The 19,105-nt window shown below is 39.3% G+C and overlaps 1 protein-coding gene across 1 annotated transcript in view; it reads left to right on the top strand.

The window, feature by feature from the left end:
* Positions 1 to 19,105, top strand: part of CSMD1 (CUB and Sushi multiple domains 1) — a 1,681,733-nt gene that overhangs the window by 9,070 nt on the left and 1,653,558 nt on the right. Inside the window, exons 4-5 of the mRNA XM_088021297.1 lie at positions 11,301 to 11,415; positions 12,928 to 13,150. Coding sequence (XP_087877423.1) covers positions 11,301 to 11,415; positions 12,928 to 13,150 — 338 coding nt within the window. The remainder of the gene's footprint in view (positions 1 to 11,300; positions 11,416 to 12,927; positions 13,151 to 19,105) is intronic.

The raw sequence follows: 19,105 nt of genomic DNA, 5'->3' as shown, positions 1-19,105 counted from the left end.
GGTTTGTAAGAGTCATTCTTTTCAGAAAATAGAAGAAATAAATAGTATAAGGATTCTAAGCATAAGAGAATAAGCACAGGTGTTGAAATAAAATAATCTGGTTCACTTCTCCCATCTTCTGCATGTGTGTGTGTGTGTGTGTGTGTGTGTGTGTGTGTGTGTGTGTGGCTTTGGACAAAGCCCTTACCTCTTTAGTTTCCCCATCAGCAAAGAAAGGAATGGCAATGTCCCTGAGAGGATGAGACAACTTATGGAAAGTGCTTGCTACATAGTGAGTATTCAGTGACCACTGCAGTAGTAGTAATACTTTAGTGTTACTACTGTACTAGTAATACCCTTTACCAGATACAATGGTCAGCCTGGTTTTTCGGCTCCTGTCTACTGAATGTCTACTATGTGCTGGGCACTGTGCTTAGCACTTGAGCTGGAGGAACAGTCTAGGATGAAGATACCTGCCCTCGTATGGCTTCCAGTCTAAAGCACTTATGTCTTTAGGAAAAGATCACATAAAATAATGATGGTTTATCAATAACGACTCACTTTTCCCAAATGCATTGCCGGATATAGCAGTTGCAGCCCACAAGAGAGGTTTAGGGCCAACGGAAAAGGTAGTCACAGGCTAGGTAATATGGTAATGGGATTGATACTTCACGGTTCTGGGGACTAAGCATTCATATGGAAAAATTGCTAGATTTGCTCCTAAAATCAATCTAAGGTATATATGGGAACACATTCTTTACACTTTGATGTTGTTACCAGAGTAGACATGCATCTTTCCCGGCCATCCAGAAAATGAACACTTACCAGATGAGAGGCACTTGGCAAGTAGCTCAGTCTCAGTCCTAGCCGAGCACTGAATCTGGGACAGTGGGCGTCGTGGTGTCTCTCTGCCATCAAAAGGGGGGTTTATCAGAGAACCCTTAGCCCCACAAATTCACTAGCTAAAATCATGAAGACTCTGAGTAAAAACAAAATTGTAAATGTCAAAAATCTGCTAAAAGATGAAACATGGTAGCGTGTGAAATCAGCCCTGTAAATGATGACATACATCATAGTTTCATGTGTGAAGCCACTGTGCAAAAAATTCATTTTTCATCCAGGTAGACATTAAATCCACATATAAAACTCATCATCATTTCATGGAGAGGCAGGGAAAGAAGGTTCATCTCACTGCTTTATGCTCCTCAAATGTACTGTCACAGGACTGATGGCCAAGGCGCCACTGAGGGCCAGTGGGTGACCAAGACCCTTTCAGAAGCCATTGAGAATCTGGGTGGCAGAATCATCTCCACATCTGAGGAAATGGGAACAACAGAGACATTAAATTGAGCCCTATAACATTTCAGGAGTCTTATAGGGCTCCCTGGTCTATTTGCCCAAAGGGACAAATACATACAAACCCTTTTTGAAAAAAAATGATAATAAATTTAAGTGCAACTTTTTGGAAACCAATTCTTTTATATTAAATCTATAAAAATAATCCTTAAGATTCTGACTTACCATCTCAGCCACTTACTCTGCATAGTATTAAAGAGCAGAGAAAATCATTACATATTTATTTTTTCATTTTAAAATTTATTTGCTAATTTTGCTAAGGATAAAAAAGAACTGTTAATGATTTGTCATGCTTTCAGACTCTAAATCTGAAAAGCAGCCCCAGCTACCAAGGACCTCATCAATTAATATTGTCCTTTACCTTCCTCCCACCCAGAGATGTTTCAATGGCTCCATTCTTCATAGAACATATTGGACCAATGGGGTTTTAGCATGACTTTTTTTAAAGACTTTATTTATTTGTCAGAGAGAGAGAGAGAAGACAGAAAGAGAGAGAGAGAGAGGGAGCACAAGCAGGGGGAGTGGTAGGCAGAGGGAGAAGCAGGTTCCCTGCTGAGCAAGGAGCTGGATACAGGACTTGAATCCCAGGACCCTGGGATCATGATCTGAGCTGAAGGCAGATGCTTCGCTGACTGAGCCACGGGTCCCTTAGCATGACTTTTAAACATTTCAGTTTCTCTTTGGAGAAAACTCACTCAAGGTTAAGAGAAACCACACTGTTAGGATTTTAAAATATCTCTGGATGATCTAGAAATCATTCTCTGCTGTTCAGGAATGAAAGAAATAGGGGATGGAAGAGTAACGAGCATCCATCTGCACATAAAGAATTCATGCAGAGGGTGGGGAGGCCCACTGTTGGTAGAAACTCTGAGCACACAGGGAAGGAGTCAGCTGGTGGTTTTGTTTTACCTTTCTTAACAAGGAACACTAAATTGATTGTATAGCATCGTGATTAAACTGTATCAATTAACATCTTAGATTTTTAAAGCTCTATTTAAGGGAAACTTATTTCCCTACATTGATCCACCACCATTACCTTGAGAGCCTGATTTATGCTTCTTTTTACTTCTCATGTGTTAAAGCAGGCATATGGAATAGCATTATTTCAAATTTGGAGAACAGCTCAATCCTAGTTATATCGATAAAGATGTGTTTCACTACTGGGGATTCCATTAAGAGATAAAGAAATATCTGACTTCCAGTTAAGAATGTTAATTGTACAGGGTACGGAGGGAAAGAATTATCTTAATTGACGAGTATGGTTTGTTTCTGTGAGAAAAGTAGAATCGGCTTCAGAATGACCTGCGGTATAGGAAGATAGATTTGAAGTTTCTGAAAGAAAAGACTCAAATTTAGATGGGAACCTGATCTAGGCAAAACATCATCTATTGAAGGAGTGCCCTTGCGGATGGGCGCCTGGGTGGCTCAGTTGGTTAAGCGACTGCCTTCGGCTCAGGTCATGATCCTGGAGTCCCGGGATCGAGTCCCGCATCGGGCTCCTTGCTCAGCGGGGAGTCTGCTTCTCCCTCTGACCCTCCCCCACCTCATGTGCTCTCTCTCTCTCTCTCTCTTTCTCTCTCAAATAAATGAATAAATAAAATCTTTAAAAAAAAGAGTGCCCATGTGGGATCTGGGAACCACAATAGAGTGGGGCTTTGTTATTTGTTTTGTGTTAATTTGGCTTGTTTAGTGATATAATCAGCTTCATCTTTCAGAATCTCTGAAATCAAATAATTTTCCAGTTTCAGTCTTGGTATTTCAAGTACCATGGTGGGCACTGAAGGACCATATGGGCAAGGCACCAAGCAAGCACGGGTACACCCTAAGGCACCTTTTAGAAATCACTACGAGAACCTGGCAAAGTCATCCTCATTTCCCATCTGGAAACTGAGGCTCATATTGACCAGGTGACTTGCTCCAATCCCCAGTGCTCCATGCTGGAAATCTGTCACACTTTTGTATTGTTTGACCCAGAGACCAATGCTATTTTGCCCCTACAGGATGCACAAAGTTCTTCCAATTCATCTCTGCAGCGTGGGTAGACATTGAATGACTTTATTACCATTAATGTAACAATTTCTCAGTTGGTGAAATCATGGCAGTCCTGGAATGAACTACAGTTTCCTCCCCTTCATGCAGGAGCTCAGGAAACAACATTGACATCATATCTGTGCGGATCCATGTCTGACTCACCACAGCTTTGCCTTGCCCTGAATTATGACCCCCTTTGAGAAGGAGAAGACAGAGCTACCAATGTAAAAGGAGGGTTGCAAAGGAAAAGTTCAGCTTCCAATAAAGCAGGGGATACTTAAGTTAGTCTAAGGAGCTCTCGACAATCAGGCTGCTAAACAGGACTGATATTACAGGTCCCCTCTTCTTGGGATACGAAGGAGAACACCAAAATTTGAATGCTCTGGGTAATCTATCACCTGACTGGAGTCAGTGGTTGAAGTTCCTTCTAGTACCACGACGTTGTATTTTTACAGACTCTTTCTACCTGAGTGTGTATATAGATGAAATTTATCCCACCATTATCACTGCCTGCCACCGATATACCCAACTTGTCCACATACTTCAATTATTGAATATCAGCACCAGGCACTATTCTAGAATGGGGATATCAACAATGCAGGCAGTGTCCTCACTCTTGAAAGGGTTACTATAAGTTACAGAAACAGGTAGTCAATGAGTAAACCAGTAAACAGGGTATTTTCACAAAATGATAAATACAACAAGGAAATACAACAGGGTGAATGATAGTGAGCAATGATGTAGGGGGTTGTTGATCAAGAAGTGTGTCTGGGGGCGCCTGGGTGGCTCAGTTGGTTAAGCGACTGCCTTCGGCTCAGGTCATGATCCTGGAGTCCCAGGATCGAGTCCCACATCAGGCTCCCTGCTCAGCAGGGAGTCTGCTTCTCCCTCTGACCCTCTTCCCTCTCGTGCTTTCTATCTCTCATTCTCTCTCTCTCTCTCAAATAAATAAATAAAATCTTTAAAAAAAAAAAAAAAAGAAGTGTGTCTGCACTCAACCAGCATGAAGAGATGAGATATGAGAAGATCTAGGGGAAGAGTGTTCAGGGCAGCTGGATAAGCATATGCAAAGGCCCTGGGGTGTGGACGTGGTATGTTCTAGGAAGGGAAGTAAATTAAGCAGACCAAACCTGCATGGGGTTATGGCAAGAAACTCTACAGGAATGAAGAAAGACCATACTCTTTATATTAACACAGCCCAGGGAAAACCTCATCTTCTGTTATAGGCAGTAGAAATTGGGCATCCATGGTTCATATGTCCTGGAAGGACTACCTGCGTAGCCTTGTTCATGGGCTGTGGAGTCGTTAGGGATGAACTGATTCCTTGGCCCCATCTCAGTCTCATGAGCCTCTGGCTTTTCTATTTTTTTTTTCCTTTGCTCATGTTGTGAGTAATCTCCCATAAGTGTTTGGGATTAAAACTAAACCAAGCACCCTAAGGCTCTCAGCTACCGTAGCCAATATTCAGCTGCTCTTGCTGCACTGAGAAATATAATGCTTTTAAACCTTCCTTCAGGACATGTTGTTCCTAGAAAATGCCTGAAGACCTTAATTTTGAAACACCTTAATAAGTCCTAGGAAAGGGCATTTTAAGTCGTGATCCTTATGCAATTAATCATTTTCCAAATAATGTAGACCCTGAAGTAATCAATGAAACTGTGGAAGATAATGCAGAATTTAATGCATATTTGATTTGTTTACTGCTCCAAAAAGTCCTTCTCTGATAAGGGAAACCTCCACTTCCATCACTGACATTTTTGGGCCCCTGATATTTGAAATGCTGGACCCACTTCAATGTATGTGATACTCCTTAGTCATTAAAGACAATGAAAAATTTAAGTGAAGATTACAGTGAACTATTTCTTTATTTAAACTTCAGAGTTACTACCTTGTCACATCAAGAAGAGGAGGCAAATTTCAGTCTCATAGCAAACCTGCGGGTGTGCAGTATTGTCTTTCCATAAAAATGTCAAAATCTGAGAAGCTTTGGAGATCAAACACCTGGCAGGGTGGAAGTACAATTTCACTTGCATGGAAATGTGCCTAAGATAGGACAAACGTAAATTGTTGCTTTCACAGAGAGGATAGAAGGAATGAATGGAGGTGGCTGCTGGGCATAAAAAGTATGTTTAAAAATTTTCCCTGAGTTGCATTGTTTTCAAAATAAATCAGTGTGGTAATCTGCGCTTGTTGCAACAGGATATAAACTTGTTTATTTTTTTATGTCTGTCTTTACTGAGGTTTAGCTGTGATGTTCATATAGCTTCTGCTCATTCTCTGTGTTTATATACAAATTTATTTGCTCTTTTAAATGATACTAGGCCAGGTAGTTAGAATATAATTATATACTTCCCAAATCTTCTTGTCTCTGGATTACTCTTCTACAGCACCAGCGATCATTTATCACGTGACTGGTGTCGGTGTTGGTAGATTTCAGTATGGAGTATCCTTTCTTTGCATGGCTTCCTTCACATACTGAACAATATACACCATATCTCTCTGGAGTCAATGAGCTGAATCACTGAATGTTAAAATGCCCCGGATAGGAAAATATTCGCTCTCAGAAAGGGGTTTTACATAGCAAAGGCATTACCTTATCATAAATCTTTGTCCAAATAAATATAACAGCTAGCAAAACAGAAGCTAGGCTAGCTCCTACCTGAAAGGCTGTACAAGAATTAAATGAGATAGTACATGCCGAGTGCTTGGCACCTGAGTTTTGCAAAAAATGATACCTATTACTTTCTAAGAATGGGTCATTAGGTCCAGGATTGAGGAAAACCACAGTCTGAACAACTGTGGAATCTAGGGAAGGCATTTGTTTATACACATACTCATTCATCAGATGCTTACAGCGAGCCAGGATGAATCACAGATGAATCACCTCAGCAAATACTTTCCTTTAGGAAGTGAAAGGTGTGTGCTAAGTAGATTAGACAGCAAGAGTTGAGGAGGGGTACAAACCCCAGTGTGGTGAACCTTCAGAGCAGATCGGTGATGTCATCTCAGAAATGACAAGGACATGGAGCCATGTTCTTGGTTGAGTGTTTCCTAAGCAGGGAGCTGTCACAGGGCACGAGAAACTGAGCCTCTCCCAGAATGTGTGTCACACTCATGGGTACACCCCTGTTTATCACACATCAGTTATACCCTCACCACCACTCGGTTTTTCCAGGGTTCTTGCAGAGGCAGTGGTGATCTCATGGACCCTCGCAGAATAAAGATCAGCATCAACAAGCAAACAAACAAAGCAAGACACATCCTGGATCCAGTTCTTGCTGGCTCCTGTCCATTTTGCAGGACTGGCAAATAGGTCATCTCAAACACGTGTATCAGGTAACACAGCACTACTTGAAACTGCATCGAGATGAGAAAAGTGTCCAGTAGCAACAGCAATAGTTGCCTTTGGTCATGGGGCTATGAGTGATTTTTATAGTTTTAAGTGCTACTTTATGCTCCCCCCCCACTCTGCAATGGGCATAGCTCAGTTTTAGAGAAAAACTGAAGTAAGAGTTTCTAAATATCTGTGTTTCATCACTGTTTTATTGTGTGATCTGAGGCACTCACTGGAGTTCCCTTAGTGCTCAAGCAGAGGATGGACTGCCTTTAGCATGGTGCTCGTCTGGTGAGACAGCTGTGATTTGGTGAGACAGACACGCGTCTCTGGTGTCGGAGAGCCTTCCTTCCTTTCTGAGAAACTTGGAAAGGCTCTCTACTTCCATCTACATTCCATGTCTGTACCTCCCATGTTGCGGGACTGCTGTCTAGCCAACTGAGATTCTGTGTGAAAATGTATTTTGAAAACAGTGCCTCACTCCAAAAGTCCGAGAGAATTAAAATGCCTGCTGGTAATCCTCGATGCCGTGGTATTGAGGATCTCTAAATTGAGTAGAAATCTATACTAAATTAACTCTGTATGAGTCCCTGATACCTAACATTCTGCTGATTACTCAGAATGAACCAAGTATTTCACAAGGTATAATTTAACTGCTAGATAATTTAGATACCAGTTTCTTTAGTTTTCCTGGCTTCATTGAGATATAACCAATATACCACATTATTAGACACCAATCCCTTCAAATTCAGGCATGTATTGAAATGTTCTCACTGGGTTTGTTTGAATCGTGGGCTCATCTTAGCTGTGGGTTTGGTTCTGTGTGTTTCTGGGTGATGTGTATTTAAGGGATGCATGCCGTTCATAGGCATACACACATACACTCTTTTTCTCCCATGGACATTGACATTTGATTTCAAGGTAACTTCCAGCATCAGTACTTGAAGAAAGAAGACCATTAGACATTTCCTTCTGTCATAATTGAGTTTTCAGTCTTGCAGAGAACAACACGATTTTCACTAAAAGATTAAAATTATCTGCAGATTACTTCAGTGCCCTTAGGAAATATAACTTACAAAAGTACTTACAATAGATGCCCGTTGAGCATGTTAATGTGTGACTATGTTTACAGTATTTAAAAATGTATCCATCAAATTTTGTCCAGTTAAAATAATCTGCTTATTTTAAGCTGTTTTTAAGGTCCACATTTAAATGGAGAAACATAGATTTAAGCCATATAAAAAGGAAATATTTGTGAAATATTTGAGAGTTTTCTGTAGCAGGCCATTAGATTATAAGAACCAAGAGGGGAAAATATAAGAGGACAGGTGGAAATCTTCACTGGGAACATTTGAGGAAGAACCCGAACCTTGGTATTTGCCAGTAGTGGGGCCACAGGCCAGACCCATACTCGATGCGTGACTTCAGAGATGTATGTGACTGTCACGTGCAATCTACATACATTCATCTGTAGCTGTATTTTATTCAAGAACATTTTGCTATTAAAGCAATCTTTCTTTCAGACATACCTTACCAAGATGCCTGAAGTAACTTCTGGTACCAGTGGAGGATGTCATCTATAAATTATTTGCATTCATTGATTATAATCACTCTATGGGCGCCTGGGTGGCTCAGATGGTTAAGCATCTGCCTTCGGCTCAGGTCATGATCCCAGGGTCCTGGGATCAAGTCCCGCATCGGGCTCCCTGCTCCTTGGGAGCCTGCTTCTCCCTCTGCCTCTCTCTCTCTCTCTCTCTCTCATGAATAAATAAATTAAAAAAAAGTTTAAAAAATAATTATAATCACTCTACATCCTGGGATTAACCACTCGGAGACTAATTTTAATCATAGGTGGTATCAGCCATTATGTTTGGTGAGTGTGTTAGGAAGCACGAACCCCAGACAGATCATAATGATGCTGAGGTCCACAATTTTACAGTAATCGTTATTAAGGAGATGTCTTTCCATGCAACATTAGTATAGATTTTGAATTACTCTCAGGAGCTCTAGTCAATACTATTGTAGTCCTGATGCTTAGACAAATAATTATATTCACATGCCATGTGTGTTGTTGTTTTTAAGTAAGAGTCGAAATGATTTAATGGGATAGAAGACAGTGAGTAAATCACTGCTAAGTTCACATTCCCTAGTGGGATGGAAAATTGGATGGCATAAAGCAGGGTGGGGTCATTGCTCCTACAAAGAAAGACCAATGAAATAGGGATTTTTTTTTTTTTTTTTTTGTATCACAAAATGTTACTTCCTTACACCTCTTGAATCAGTGCTGGCCGGGACGAGAAAGTGGTCAGGGCTGCTGAAGGATTTCCATTTTATGATCCATTTGTTTCTCCAATTTTAGAAAAACCCCACTCTGATTCTGAATCTCCAGCTGCCTGTAATCATTGTTTTTCTATTCTATTACCTTTTCTTATTGATTTGTGAGGCTTATTTATTATATTATGATCATGCTATTTGTTGAATACAAACATCCCTGTGTTTCTGTTTCTTTTTCATTCTTTCCTTTTAGGAGTATTACTTTTTGTGTTCTATTTAAGAAGTCTTTGCTTACCCCACAGTTAAGAAGATTTTTTATGCTTTTTTTGTTGTTGTTGGTTGTTTGTTTGTTTGGAAGCATGATTGTTTTACAGTTCACATTTAGGTCTGCAATTCATAAGGAATTGATGTTTGTGTGAAATGTAAGGAAGGGATGGAGGTTTATTTTTCCCATCTGGATATCCAGTTGGCACAGTACCATCTACTGAAAATACCATCCTTTCTGTAGTGCACGGCAACTTTGTTATAAATCTAGAGTCTGTATCTCCATGAATTTGTTTTGGGACTTTCTATTCTGTGCCATTGTCTATGTTTCTAGGTTTGTACCAATTAAACACTGTTTGGATTATTCAATCTTTATAATAAGCTGTGATCTTTAGTAATATAAGATCTCCAGTTCTGTTCTTCAAGGTTGTCCTGGATATTCTTGGTCCAGACACCTGCATCAGAACTGATCTGAGGCATAGACACTTGAAAGCCCCTACATTGTTCGGAATGAGCAGCCACACCTGAGAGTTACTTGTCTAACTTTTGAGCAGTTCCTGGTGTTTCTGCCAGGGCCTGTGGAAAATTCTGTCTACTGATCAAATGTGACTCATTTTTCAAAATGTACTATACTAATTGGGACCCACTGCAGCCTAAATGTTATTCCATGGAGAAAATCTTAATATCTGATAATCTGGTTCAGTGTGATGGGTCTATAACAGTAACTACCTTCCAGAGGACACTTTTTCTCTTGATATTTTTTTCCTTCCTCCAATTTATAATCAAATCTTCACTTTTTGATTTACTGTGAAGCAAGAATTGCTAGATAAACCAGAAAAGCTATTTTTTCCTTAAAGACCTTTCAAAACCCACAGCTTTGATACCTACTTGTTACAGTGTTAATGTTAGATTTAAATTTAGTGGAAAATGGGCTTCTTATTAGTACTTTGTTTAAAACTCATAAATCCCTTTCATTAAATCTTTTTTATTAAGATTGAGCAAACTCCCACCAGCCTTTGATAATACTCCTGTGAAAGACTTGACTCTCTGAGAGCGACTATTCTATTTTTTTAACATGCAAAGTGTAGTTGCAAATAATCTCCCGTTTGCAGTTCAACCGTAAAAGCTGAGATAATACTTGTATTCAGATATTTACACTACATATAATAATCTGAGTGGGCCCCGATCCCTCCCAAACTTTCCTATATTCCTTCTGTCAAAACAATTAAATACAATTAAGCATAGAGGTAGGAAATGTCCAGTTGAAGAAGGAAAGAAAGCCTGCAGCCAGGTTTCAGTGGCTACTTAATAGCTAGCCCCAGGTAGAGGAAAGGCTAGAAGGATTCCATAGGGGTTACTTTGTTTCCTTCTTCCATGATGATGATATTCACAGTTAAAGTGATTAAAATGTGTTCATTTGGGCAGTCCAAGTGGCCTGTCTGTCCTGACCTATTCATTTGGGCTAGTTGATCCACACATCGCCATGGCAGGCTCATGAGGAGAAGTCACAGAATAGGGCATGTGTAAGGCACAGCGGGAACCGGGCAGCATGTCGCTGAGGCTTTCTACATTAGAGGTGGGAAGGAGAGAAGAGAGGAGAGAGAAAGGGGTAGGAGTAGAATGAATGATGGAGCACATGCAGGTGGATGAAGGAGGAGGGTGTGAGGCAGGAGAGGTACTGGGCAGGTCAGGAAGGGAAGGGTCCTAGGTTTATCCGGTGGTAGGAACACAGTGGATGGGCAGGTACGTGGCTGTCGCTAATCTCCCGGACACTGTCCTTTCGCCACAAGTCCTTGTACATTGAATCCTGAGGCTACAATTTACAAAAAAAAAGGGGGGGGCTTGTTCCTCAGAACTGCTCTTGAAATCTGACAACTGTCAGAGAAACCCAATGTTAAAATCAATACCATAAAATCTTGAGGACCCAAGGCCCCCTGCAACCAGCTCTTAGGAATAGTTTCAACCTGCTCAGTGGCTGAAGGCAGCTTTATGGTGCTCACTGTTCTTCCTGACTTGCCCCCATTATCATGTGATTTGGTTTCTGCACTAATTCCACCAGTAGGCAGGGCAGAAGCAGGGACCTAACCAACAAACAAGCAATTCTCAGGACACCAGCTGGCTGGCAATTCACCTCATTCCTGCCACTGTCCACCTGCAGATAGCATCAGATTTCACAGGTAAAGGGCTCAGTTCTATGGCACTGCCTTCCACTCCAGACACAAACCCAAAGTCCAGGTTGTTACCTGTATTTCTGACCTACCGGCTATAAATCAGAGATTCCCACAACTTCTTCCTCAGGTTCCATTAATGTGCCAGGCGGGGCTCATGCAACTCAGGAAACCCGTTTACTCTCTAGACTCCTGGTTTATTACAAAGGGTATTAAAAGATACAAATCAACAGCCAGATGAGATGCACAGGGGAGTGTCATTCATACTCACCAACCTAGAAGCCCTGTGAACTCCTTTCTTTTTGTGTTTTTATGGAGACTTCATTACATAGGTATGATCGATTAATAGGTATCATTGGCCATTGGTGATTGATCTAACCTCCAGCCCCTGTCCCCTTCCGGGAGGTCATGGGGGTGGGACTGAAAGTTCCAACCCCTCTAATCACTTGCTTGTTTCTCCTTGCAACTGGCCCCCAACCTTACATGCTTCCCAAAAGTCCTCTCATTAACATGACACAAGACACTTTTTTTTTTCTTACATCCCTTAGGAAATTCCAAAGGTTTTAGGAGCTCTGTGCCAAAGGGAACAAAGACCAAATATATATTTCTTATTATACATCTTATTATAAATCACCACATCACAAATGTCAATCTTGAACAGTAAGAGCAATTCTAATTCAACTTATTAAAGGGAAGTTAGAATAAGAAGGGGGAAGAAAGTGTGGGATATCCTGCACCCTGGTTAGGGAAGCCTGACTCTGAGTCTTTTCTTCAGTGGCATCTGTCACAGGGATATGCAGTCACCTTCCCCTGCCAACCTCTGAATTCCGCCCATGGGAACAGGAAGACATTGATGGAGGGAAGTTCCCTTATTCTGATGGGCTGCTCCTTAATTTTTGCATAATTTAATTTCTCTTGTTTTATGACTTTTATTTTGAACTGGGTAGATCTCTGCAGTCTTGTTTTATTCTTTGGCTTTGTGAGACTTTGCCAGTGTAGGTAGAAATCGATAGTTTGAATACTGAGTGTGGTTTTCCCTAATTATTCATGTTGCTTCAGGTTGCAGTCATTTGGATATACAAATATGTGTGTATGTGTGTGTAGTTTTATAACGGTTATTTGCTCTGTCAGTGTAGTTTCTCTGAGCAAGGAACTTAAAGGCAGAGTTTTTCAGCATCCAGCATGATGCTGTGGCAGATAACTGACACCAAATTTGTTTCACGAATATGGCAGGTGGGTGTCAATGAAGATGTATTTGAAAATTACAGAAAACGTTTTTTCTCAAATTTCTAATATGAATTCCTAAATTTGTATATTTTCCATCTTCACCTTCCCCCCCACCACACACACACCTTTTAGCACTGGAGAACACTTTTGCAATTTATCATTCAATATTTGTGCACGAAGGGTCACAAAATAAGTCATTATAAAAATTGGCCAACTGGTTGGAAATTAAGAAAAAAATCCTAGAGTAAAGATAGGCCAAAATAATATGCTGATTTTTTGTGTGTGTGCTTTCTCTTTCAGGTCAGAACTGTGGCGGTTTAGTCCAGGGTCCCAATGGCACCATCGAGAGCCCAGGGTTTCCACATGGTTATCCAAACTACGCTAACTGCACCTGGATCATTATCACAGGAGAACGTAATCGGATACAGTTGTCATTTCATACCTTTGCCCTTGAAGAAGATTTTGATATTTTATCGGTGTACGATGGACAGCTCCAACAAGGGAATTTGAAAGTGAGGTAAAGTATTGACTCTTTATATTACAGATTAGGTAGCACTGTTGGACTTAGATTCTGGAAGTCAATTGGAATTATTTGAATTTAATTATCAGAAAATGTTAGTTACAATAAAAAGTAGGCTTTTGTGGACACTTTTTAATACTTAAAAACTTCTTATTGAAAGCAATCATTGTCTTCCTTTATAGACATCAAATTGTTACAGATCTGTAACACAGTGTTGTCAAGGTAATTCAAGTAAAGTTACAATACACCATTGTTTTTAAGCAACTGTGGATTTGAGAGAAAAGTCACAAAAAGAAATGCATGCATGCAATTCAGAGAACAACAAAAGGAACTTTTACATTCTCAGAGAATACACTGAATACAAAGAGTCTGGGAAGTGGGAGGGATAAAAAAATGAAAGAATATTGAACTCTTTGGAGAATTTTTGGTTCATATAATCATAATATATTCCATTCCCCATTAGTTTTCTTTTTGATCTATGATTTTAACCATAAAGAAAGAACAAATATTTTCTGGGATGATTTTTAAGTTACATTTTTTTCCCTATTTATCAGCAAGAAAAAAAATTGTGCCTGTACAAGTATATCCATTTTTTTTTAATTTGTCAAAACAAAGAGGAATGTCCCTTTCAAAGAAATTGGAATTTCTTAGGTAAACTTATGAATATTTAAAAAAGGCAAATGAGGCTTTATCCTCTGGTTTTAAAATTCTGTACTAATTAGATATTGTTTTTTGAATATATGAAGTTTTGTGGAAAATTTGACAGTGGGCAGAAGAAATTGTACTGAAATGGTATTGTTGCTATTGTCAGCAAAAATACACACAAATCACATACTTACTATTTTGTGGATTGAGAAAAGTCTCCAACCACAGAAAATTGTACATCTAGTTAATATATTAATATATTAAGGTATATATAAGTTAATATATTGAATATATAATGATATACTTTATTTGCACTCCCTTTATGCATTTTCAGATATACAACACCTTTTGGTTTTTCTGGGTCATTTACAATATCTGTTGTCTGTTTTTAGAAACTCATTTCCACTTTTCCTTTTTGTCATATATTGCACTCAACTATCTCCTTTAGGAATTACTTAAGTAAACTTTCTCCTGTCTAACACATATGACCCTAAACTTTGAATGTTTAGGAAAGTTTCTATGAATATAATCCTTGGTAACATGACACAAGATTTCTTACCCACTTCCTGCCTTTCTAAAAATTATTTACTAGTTTTTATTCCAAATAAAGCATGATACTAATGGTGGTATGTTGTAACAATAGAATTGTAATAGAAACTGCGAGGACTTATTACATAAAAAAAACAAAATAGAGAATCCAATATATTCAAATATCATCATATGACTCTTTTTTAAAAGTAATTCTTTCTCTTTCCATTAAGAAAATTCTCTGTATGTACTCTTTAAAAAATACTTCTTTATTTCCATTTCCTAATTTATCTTAAAATTTAAAAATATTTTTATTTTATATTATATTTTATTTTATGTTTTATAATTATTATTTATTTTATTATAATTCCTATAATTCTATCTTATTCTAAAGGAAACATGCTTAAATGTTGGTTTCCTGTCTTTAAACAATATATATCCTTATGGTGACATTACTACCACTTTATATGTTAACTATAACATTTAGAAAACAACATTCCTACCATCTTCAGTATTTTAACAAGATCATCAGTGGAAATATTAAGGGTGGAATAACAATATTCATTGTATTTTATTTCAGTAAATAGTATATAAATTGGCATCAGTGCCTCTAAGATCTTTATAAATATAGGTGAGTTATATGTATGACATCATGACGTTTTTACTGACTTAGATATTTTTACTAGTGAAAGCAAAGCAAGCAAGGCTGATAAGAAAGAACTCCTTGGGTTCACATAAATTACTCAGTTACCTCCAATTTTTGGTTTGAGACAGAGAACAAATATTTCGTATTTCTGCCTGTTTCCAGTCCTAAAGATGAGGAAAATTCTTTCATCTATTAAATTGTATAATCTATCTTGTATCTCCATACTTAGAATGCCTTTATGTGGACTGTCTATAGGGGAGCTCTTCTGGGGACGGAAGTGACCATGCTAGGTATCATTACACAAATAGGCAAAGCATATCGGAAACAGAATGCCATGGACTGCTAAGTGTTAGGAGTCTTTACTCATATAACGTTTTGGATAAATAACATGAAATAGAAATGTGAACATTGTTAAGATGGTTGCAACATTTCCACACTGGCTGACTGCAAAGCAGTTTCAAATAGTATCAAATTCTAATTAACGAGGTGGGGGAGCCTCTAGTCTCCTTGCTTGCTAACTGATTCCCCTTACATCTTGAAACGGTTGTCTAGTTCTCGAATGTACCCAACTCAACACTGACAGTAGCTCTGGAATTCTAAGGATGTTTTCTAAAAGGACTGATGTTTGCCCTGACCCACTGAGCTGTCACAGTTCTTAGAGCTGTTCTGGTCTGAATTATTTCTTCACCGCTGCACAGAAACTGTTCTTAGTAGTTCAGCATGTGCACTAACAAAAAATAATAATTGTTTTATTAGAGAACTTGAGAATCTTATTATAAAGAAATTTCATTTGTTTAACCACAGTAAAGAAAATTTTTCCAAATAGTATATGATTTAGATTTAACAACTAACAGAATTTGGAATGTGGAGGTTAGGATTATTGATATGCATGTTGTAATTTGACCTGTAGTGAAGACTAACTGTAGTATTTACCCTATATAAGAAAAAACTCTTTAAAGCAAAAAAAAACCAAAACAAATAACAATAACAACAAAACCCAACATACAATTTATGTTATCATCTTGGATTATTTATATAATTCAGACAAGCATATATGATGTGCTACTCCATCAATAAATTCAATTTTAACATGTAGCTATTGAAAGGTAAATTAAGGGGCACCTGGGTGGCTCAGTTGTTAAGCATCTGCCTTCAGCTTGGGTCATGGTCCCAGGGTCCTGGGATCGAGTTCTGTGTGGGGCTCCCTGCTTGGTGGGAAGCCTGCTTGTGTTCTCTCTCTTGCTGTCTCTCTCTGTCAAATAAATAAATAAAATATTTTTAAAAAAAGAAAGGGGGGCACCTGGGTGGCTCAGTCGGTTAAGCGGCTGACTTCGGCTCAGGTCATGATCCCAGGGTCCTGGGATCGGGCCCCGCATCGGGCTCCTTGCTCCGCGGGAAGCCTGCTTCTCCCTCTCCCACTCCCCCTGCTTGTGTTCCTGCTCTCGCTGTGTCTCTCTGTCAAATAAATAAATAAAAAAAAAAATCTTAAAAAAAAAGAAAGGTAAATTAAGGCTTCTCTTAAAAGTATTGACTCAAAATTAGAAAAAGAAAGCTGCTCTTTGAGGGGTGCCTGACTGGCTCAGTGGGAAAAGCATACAACGCTTGATCTCTGGGTTGTGAGTTCAAGCCCAGCACTGGGTGTAGAGATAACTTAAAAAAAAAAAAAAAAATCTGCTCTTTGAATTACCTAGACTTAAAACTAGTAATTTTTATGACCTGTCAATGACCTGTCACTGACCTGTCACATTATTGCTATTTTTTAAATCTTTGCCCTTTATAAACTCTGCCCCCTCTCTTCTCAAGCTCCCACAAGTGTCCAATCATGTAATCATAAAATTTTGCAACATCTCTTCATTAGCCACAACCTGTTTTGATCCTCACAGAAGCTGCTCCAGTGAAGGCCCTTGTTCTATCTTGGAGGGGGCTTTTGGTTCACCAGTACACCAAGACAGTGACATTCCCATCCTAGGGCTCATGCCTCCCCATCTGGAAACATTCACTGCAGTCCTATTCTGCTCTATACTGCCACTAATATAAACATTTCTGGAAACATGACCCTGATATTGAAGGAACCCCGTAACCTGACCCCAACTGTATTTCTGACCTCCAGTCTCTTATATTCATTTCTAATTGTCTTTGTCTAGTTGGGCTGCTATCACAGAATACTTACCCTGGCCAGCTTTTAAAAACAACAGACAGGGGCGCCTGGGTGGCTCAGTCATTAAGCGTCTGCCTTCAGCTCAGGTCATGGTCCCAGGGTCCTGGGATCAAGTCCCACATCAGGCTCCCTGCTCCGCGGGAAGCCTGCTTCTCCCTCTCCCACTCCCCCTGCTTGTGTTCCTGCTCTCGATGTCTCTCTCTCTCTCTGTCAAATAAATAAATAAAATCTTAAAAAAATAAAAACAACAGACATTTATTCCTCATACTTCTGGAGGTTTTAAGTCCAAGATCAAGGTGCCGGCAAATTAAACGTCGAATGAAGGACGGTGTCTTGGTTCATAGATGGTAAACGACCATCTCCTTTGTCCTCATGTGGCAGAAGGGCCATGGTAGCTCTTTAGGGTCTCTGTTATAAGGGCATTAATCTCATTCATGAGGCCTCCCCCTCATGCCCTAATCACCTCCCAAAGGGCCCACCTTCAAATAGTGTTACACTGGAGGTTAGGATTTCAACATATGCATTTGGGAGAGGGGTCATTGTCTACAGCCCTATGGGAGTTTATTATTTAGTTGAATGGATCTGTGGGTTATTCCTTGATCTGACTTATAAGAGAATATGTTTATCATCCCTACTTCCTCATCCTTCCCTCTGCTCACCTAAATGATATCCAACTTCCGAAACCCACTTCGCATTATTCCTATTTCAGAAAATTCTCCCTGTGCATACCACATTAAAGAACAAAACACCCCCCCAAAGTTTCATTTTTTTCTAAGCTCCTTTAGCACTTCCCTGAAGGATATGCTCCTTTGAAATTATACTAGCTCTGATGTTGCCTATTGTTGGGGTTGTACATCTGTGTTGAATATGTCAAGTAGAACACATGTCCTCTGAGGCTAAGACATGTATCAGGAATGTGTCTTCTCTGGTGATGATGGATATGTTCACTTATATCTCTCTCCTCTGGATGAGCATGAGTTCATTGTCTAAGAGAGAGACCGTTATCCAGTAAGTGTTCTCTAAATATGAAGTAGTGTTTATTTGTCCCCAAATCAGAAAATAATTGAAGTTGACATCAATCTCCAACTGTGATAACATTATAATATCAAACTTGGAGTAGAAATCTCATTATAACTTCAATAAATGAATAAAAGTGAACCTATGGAGGGAAATTGTGTCATGCATATGTGGGAATCAGGATATATTATTCCACAACTATTGTAGAGTACAAGAAAATAGCTTTGGCAGTGATTTTGACTCTCCTTCTGTGACTTATACAAGATTATCCCTTGTTTGCTGCAATGATGATGATAAGAAGTTAGAGATTAATGTGATAGGGCTATCCAAATAAAGAGATCAGATTTCTCCAGTTTTTTTTTTTTTCTGCACTGTTATCATGTGTTTGAATGTATTAAAATTAGCTAAGAAACTCGTGTAATATTAGCTATACCTGGTGATGTTTAGAACTTGAGAACTTTGAAGGGCCAAGAAGGGGTTTTGATTGCATTCAGATTAGATTAGCTTAGAGATCTAACGATGCCTAAATTCTGCCTTTCTGTTCCCCATTGCTGGTATAAGGTCCTGACAGAGCCACTCACAGATCAATAATTAGATAAAAATCAAAGCATCATTTTATTTTTAGCTTGGGTGGTGACTAATGCTCCAATTAAGACTCCAATAAATGTAGTGCAAAGTGAGTATAAGAGATTCTACAGAGATTAGAGTCCCATTCTAACACCAAACTTGTGTCTTGACACCATATCATATTCAGCCACCCTCATGGTCAGGAACAGAAGGAATGGCCAGCCTGACCACACCAGCACATGGCAAGGGAGGGCCCAGAGAAATGGGTCTTGTAGGTGGGGTAGAAACTCTACATGAGAGCCCACTGCCCAGAGGTGATGTGTCAGGCCACGGAAGCCCAGAAACCCAAGCAGTGCTTGCATGTCTGATTCAACAGGATCTCCTACCTTAG

The sequence above is a fragment of the Eumetopias jubatus genome, unplaced genomic scaffold, assembly GCF_037043125.1.
Source record: "Eumetopias jubatus isolate StellerSeaLion01/CBP00866 unplaced genomic scaffold, mEumJub1_p1.0 scaffold_2, whole genome shotgun sequence".
NCBI lineage: Eukaryota > Metazoa > Chordata > Mammalia > Carnivora > Otariidae > Eumetopias > Eumetopias jubatus.
The sequence above is the reverse complement of the archived record's forward strand: the minus strand, read 5'-3'. Positions and strand labels throughout refer to the sequence as shown.